This window comes from Microtus ochrogaster, chromosome 2 (genome assembly GCF_000317375.1).
Source record: "Microtus ochrogaster isolate Prairie Vole_2 chromosome 2, MicOch1.0, whole genome shotgun sequence".
Classification (NCBI taxonomy): Eukaryota; Metazoa; Chordata; class Mammalia; order Rodentia; family Cricetidae; genus Microtus; species Microtus ochrogaster.
The window spans coordinates 49,078,176-49,084,175 of NC_022010.1; the positions used below are offsets into that span (position 1 = coordinate 49,078,176).

Consider the following 6,000-nt stretch of genomic DNA (forward strand, 5'->3'; position numbering starts at 1 on the left):
TCACTTTAACCTCAATTTAGAAGTGAGGTACAACATCGAGAAACCATATTTAGTTTGATTCTTAAACCGATTTCTTGATCATACACTGTTTCTTAGTAGGAAAACTCGATGCCTTTGTAAGCCTCCCCACGTGCAGTCAAGCCTGTGTCCATAGTAGGATAGAGCATCACACATACTCTGTGACAGCCACCAGCAAAAGTCTCCCTTTTGTTCTGAAACATCTGTCTTTATAACTTGGATTCTCTCCTGTCTAATTTTTTTCCATCCTTGTTAGAAATTCTTCTTTTTCTGTTTAGCACCACCAATTATATATTGACCCATACTTCTACGTCTTTTATAAAGACTTTACACCAAACCGCAGAGTGAATTGTGGGTTTAACAACAGATATATTTTTCCTGGGTGCAGGGAGATACTGGAAGAAAGTGAACAAATCTGCTCTGTCAGTAAGTTGGTTCTTCCTCTCATTCCGCACCTTGTTTAAACATCCCTGTTTGCAATTTTCTGATTATAAACCCTCCCAGTATCTCACTCTGCAGGCTGTGGCTCTCTGAAAATAAGCATCTAACATTCACATTTGATGGTTGGAACGGAGCCCCACAGTGTATTTCATGTAGGAAAAGCTGCCTGGATTAGTTAGGGCTTGTTATTTGTGCAGTGCCTCGCCGTGGAAAGCGGCTGCTAAGTACTGTCAGAGCACTGTTGGCACTGGGATTCTCCTGGGATGTAAAGTAGCTTTGTTGTGATAATTTGGAGAAGGAACTCTCATAGGTGTGGAACTAGCCCATTCATACCAGCTCTGAAGTAGGACTTTGCAGACACTCCATGCTCTTAGGTACTAGGGTGGCAGAAACTTAGTTGAACAGTCTTATGTTCTCCTCAATAATTTTTTACTAGGTGAAGAAAGGCCTGGCAGTAGCAGGAAGGGATGGAGTGCCTAAGGACCAGAATCGCTGAGGTCACAAGTTAGAGAGTCAAAACCTCTCATTTGCAAAAGAAAAAGTTAGCTTCATCAGTATTGAGGGGGTAGAATATCCAGGTTGTAAAAGCTCTCGGTTATATAATTTTGACTTATTGTAAAATTTCTTACAATATTTAAGAATCTGTTTGTCAATTAAAAGTGGACCTTGTTTATTTTGGTTTTGAGACAGAGTCTCTATAGCCCTATCTGTCCTAGAAATTCACTGCCTTTGCTTCCCGGTGCTGTGCTGGGACTTAGGGCATGGGACTTAGGGCCATGTCCTGCCGTTTGTTTAAATTCTACATCCTAGGCAGCTACTTTATCAAGGAGCTATATTCGAAGCCCCCAAAGTGCACTCTGAAGGTAGAAAAGTCTTAAGTGTCTTGATTTTCTGATGGCTGAAAACATTCTTAATGTATCAAGTGGTTGTTTTATGTGGGCCTGAGAAGGTTAAATTTTGAAACTGCTAATGAAGGGAAAACAAGTTTAGCATCATCATTGACTAAAAGTAAATTGGGGGGAAGGAAGCCTAGACATTAGGTTGGAGGACCATTTCTCCTGGCTATATCTTTGCCTTCCTGTACCTTTAGCTCGGATATTTTCTGATTTGATTTTGTGTGTATTTATCTCCTGTGTCAGTGTATCTCGTAGGTCAGCTTGCTGATTTGGAGTGGGGTCATCTGAGGGACACTGTAATGCACGTCAGTGTTTAAGTCTATATACTATAAAGTACTTTAGGAGCAAAATTGTAATAATATGTAAACAGAGATAGAATTTATAAGTCTTGAGTTGTTTTTCCCCTGAATGCCTTTTTGCAGTTTGCTTAGTAACAGGTGTTTAGACAGTTAGCAAGCTGAATAGAATATAAAAGGATGGATAGTTTGGTTATGTAAACCTTGAATTGGTCATCCTGAGTCAGAAGTCCAATTTAAAAGCAGAGCACAGTTTCTTACTCTTTTTAAAAAAGCATGTAGGTGAAGGGTATTGATACATTCATCTATTCTGATCTAGCCTCACTCTTTAAATTCCCTGCCCCTTATCTTTATATTTTATTTAGTTATTATATATGAGACGGGGTTTCCCTGTGTAGTTTTGTCTGACCAAGAAGTTTCACTGTAGATGAGGCTGGCTTCCATCTCACAGAGATTCAACTGTCTCTGCCTCCTCAGTGCTGGGATTGCACCACTGTGCCTGGCAACCATTTTTATATTTCAGAAACAGAATTCAGGAAACAGGGGACCCAAAAAAATTCAAAATCTGTATCCTTTTGTAATTTTTAATCTCTTTGTTTTTTAGGTAACATTTGACAGATGCTTCCTTTAAAAAATCACTACTTTTTTATACCAGTTTGATGAGATTGCGTATTTCTTTCCTTGTAAACAGTTACAAGTGTGTTGTTGCATTATTGCAGTCTTCTGAGGCTTAGGTAAATGTGGTGTGTGAAATGCTCATTTCTTTGATGTATGGATTTAAAGATTGCTTTTTATCTCTATTTTTTCATTAGTGCAAAGCAGCTGGTCCGAGGAGAACCCAATGTTTCATATATCTGTTCTCGGTACTATAGGGCACCAGAGTTGATCTTTGGAGCCACTGATTATACCTCTAGTATAGGTGAGTACAAAACCCAAATATAGTGCTTATAACTGGTCATTTCACCCTGATTCTTAAGAGTTTCTCCAACAGGGAAAGGGCATGGCTGCAATATATTTTTGCAGAAATGTGTAGAACTAAATTTAACTAAAATTAACCTTTTAGACTTTAATGTGTATTTTTCTATTTCTATGCTTTTTAGCATTCAAATTATAAAAGTATTATTTTGTATTGTAGTTGGTTAATGCATTTGTTTTGAACTTAAAATTTCAAATGAAGTGTAAGTACTATAGCTCTTCTATTAAGTTTATTTAAAAGATTAATGAGGCAAGGATGAATGGCAGGAAGATGCATGCCATGGCGTACATGCGGAGGTCCGAGGACAACTTTGGAGTCTGCTTTCTCCTCTGTCCTTATGTAGGTTCTGTGGATCAGACTCAGGCCTTCAGCCATGCAATGCAAGAATTTTTATCTCCTGAGCTGTCTCATGGATCCCGTATTAGTTTTCTAGTTCTCCTGAAATATTTACTTCTGAGCCTGATACCTACTTAGATAATTGATTAATTAATAATGTTACTTTTAAAATGTTAATACTGTAATTGATAGGGCAGTAATATTTTTGAATTTCTACTGTATGCATTACTTAATTTTTGGTCAGCTTAACTCATTAGTTCAGCTACACCCACTGGTTGTTTAAAAGTTTCACTAGAAATATCTAGTGATACAAGGATTAGAGAGAGTTGAAATCTTCATTAACCTGTCTTACCTGTTCTAGTACATTTGCTGTGTCAGCACAAAGACCATGATCCTCTGGATCTTTTCGCAAGACAAAATCCATCAAACTTAAGGCTAGGTTTGATAAGGGACAAAATGATTTTATTTCATATTTTAATTGTGTGTGCATGGGGTTGGGAAGCTGAGACTGACATCAGGTATCCTCTCCCTGAGTTGTAAAATGAAAATGATGGCTAATTCTCCCTACTTTTCATGGTTACTATGAGGAGTAAATAAAATGTTACTAAAGTACTATAGGAATAGAAGGTGACTTTCTTAGTATATTTATTAACTCAGTGGTCCCCAAGAGCAAATTTAACCCTTTGTCCTTGGGAATGTCATTCGATATTCTAATTGATCAGTCTTATTCAAATGTTTGATATTGGTTATCTATACTATATATACCTATATGTAAGATACTGTATTGAGTTGTGCCAGGCTCACCTAAAATAATTACAGTCATATTGTCTGACACATGGACCGTTTATGGAAGCCTAACAAGCATGGATTTGGCCCATTTTTAGATCTAAAATGCTTTCTTCTTAAAGTTTTTAAAATTTATATGTATAAAGTGTTTTGCTTGTATATATCCACATATATATGTATATATACATATATATGCCTGCATATGTATACAGATAACACATGCATACTTAGTGCCTGTAGAGGTCAGAAGAAGATGTCGAATTTCTTAGAATTGGAACTGTGGATGGTTGTGAACATCGTTTGGATGCTGGGAATCTAATGAGGTTCTCTTCAAGAGCAGAAAGTGCTCTTAATGGATGAGCAATCTCTCCAACCCTGATCTTGGTTCCTAAGGCTAAGTGAGATTTGTATGTACACATAGGAACCAGAGGTACCTATTGTGATTTTTAAAGGAAGCATCTGTCAAGTGTTACCTAAAAAAACAAAGAGATTAAATATTGTGAATTCCAGCCAACCTAGGGCTTACATAGTGAGTCAGCCCTAGTTTCTCCCTGTCTCTCCCTTTCTTTACTCACACACACACATACTGTAAGAGATGAATACTTATTAAAAAAAAATGTATTTGTTAAAAAAATAAAAAGGGTTCAAGCATATGAATAGATTTTTTTAATTAGCAATATGTGGGATGAAACCATCACTGATTCTGACTAAATTATTGTCATTTGGATATAACCATTGCTATGTGATAAAAATAAAATATAGATTTCACCTCAAATTATAGTGTTATAACATCCCGCCCTTTTTTTCTTTAGATGTATGGTCTGCAGGCTGTGTGTTGGCTGAGTTGTTGCTAGGACAACCAATATTTCCTGGGGACAGTGGTGTGGATCAGTTGGTGGAAATAATCAAGGTGAGATGGTTGACATATACTTTTGAACCAAAAATGCCATACACACAGACACCCCCCCCCAAAAAAAAATACAGAACAACATTTAAACAGTGGAGAAATGATCCAGATGTGAAAACATGTACAAACACGAGGACCAGAGTTTGAGTCCCCAGAAACCCATGTGAGTGTTGACTGGGCCTGACATTTTCTGCCGAGAGAGCTCAGAGTAAGCTGGTTGAGAAGAGTAGCTATATATGCAAGCTCTGGTTTAGATTGAAACCCTATGTAAATGAATATTGTGGAATAGTGACCAAGGATGGTTGCTGATCTTGGGCCTTCATGTACACGTGTACACATAGGGATAAAAAAGGAGAAAGGAATTGTAAGTTATTTAGCCTGCTGTGGTATAGAACAGGTTTTTAAAATAATAATAAATAAACATTTAGTTTTTTTAAGATTTATTTTTATGTTTACCATATGAAAAATTTTGTTTGCCTGCTTGTATAGTTGTGTATTACCTGTGTGCATAGTGATCCCAGAAGCTAGAAGAAGGTGTTTGATCCCTTGGAGCCTCAAACTAGGGATCATTGTGAGCTGCCACATGGGTTCTGGAATCAAACCTGTATCCTCTGGAAGAGCAGCCAGTGATGTTAGTCACTGAGACATCTCTCTAGCCCCATGATTAAATTATTTTAAGATCTATTTCATAATTAAATATTTTTCCTTTTAATATAAGGGAAAATAGAGGCTCCATGTCACTGGGTCCAGATACAGTTGAAAAGGCCAGTGGTTGGTCATCTTCTTTCAGTCTGTGTTTAGTTGGGTTATGCAGCTGAGACCACTTTTTGGTAGCCATTTTTAATTTCAGACTGAACCCTTAACCTTATTAACAATACTGCTTTTTTTCTTAAAGATTAGAAAAACGTAGTGGAAGTCATATAAGAACACAAAGCAATCTTGTAGAAGACTTTAAAGTGTACAAAATACTGTTCAGTATTTTTGAGACAAGAACTGGGCATTGTAAACAGATTCTGTGTCTCAAAGGGAGTGATACTTTTAGAACTTCTGAAACAGGACTGCTGTTTATTTGGGCTTTGGTTTAATTCAGGATTTTCCAGATATCTCCCATCTCCCTTCCTGCTTAATACTCCTTTCTTGACTACTCCACTCACGCAGAGATTCGCCTAGAAATTTTTTAAATGTTTGGTTCCTGTGAATATAGCAAACAGTTTTCCACTTTTATGTCAGTGGTTTACATTTTCACAGATGAGTCAATTTTTTTAATATTGTGATACATTTATTTTATTTTTTATTACTTTATAAATAATACCATTCAAAATTTCCACTTCCTCCCCTCCTCCC

The 6,000-nt window shown here is 36.9% G+C and overlaps 1 protein-coding gene across 2 annotated transcripts in view; it reads left to right on the forward strand.

The window, feature by feature from the left end:
• Positions 1-6,000, forward strand: part of Gsk3b (glycogen synthase kinase 3 beta) — a 147,697-nt gene that overhangs the window by 95,638 nt on the left and 46,059 nt on the right. For both annotated transcript variants that reach the window (XM_005344973.3, XM_005344974.2), the window contains exons 6-7: positions 2,464-2,570; positions 4,562-4,659. In XM_005344973.3, the coding sequence (XP_005345030.1) occupies positions 2,464-2,570; positions 4,562-4,659 (205 nt within the window). The remainder of the gene's footprint in view (positions 1-2,463; positions 2,571-4,561; positions 4,660-6,000) is intronic.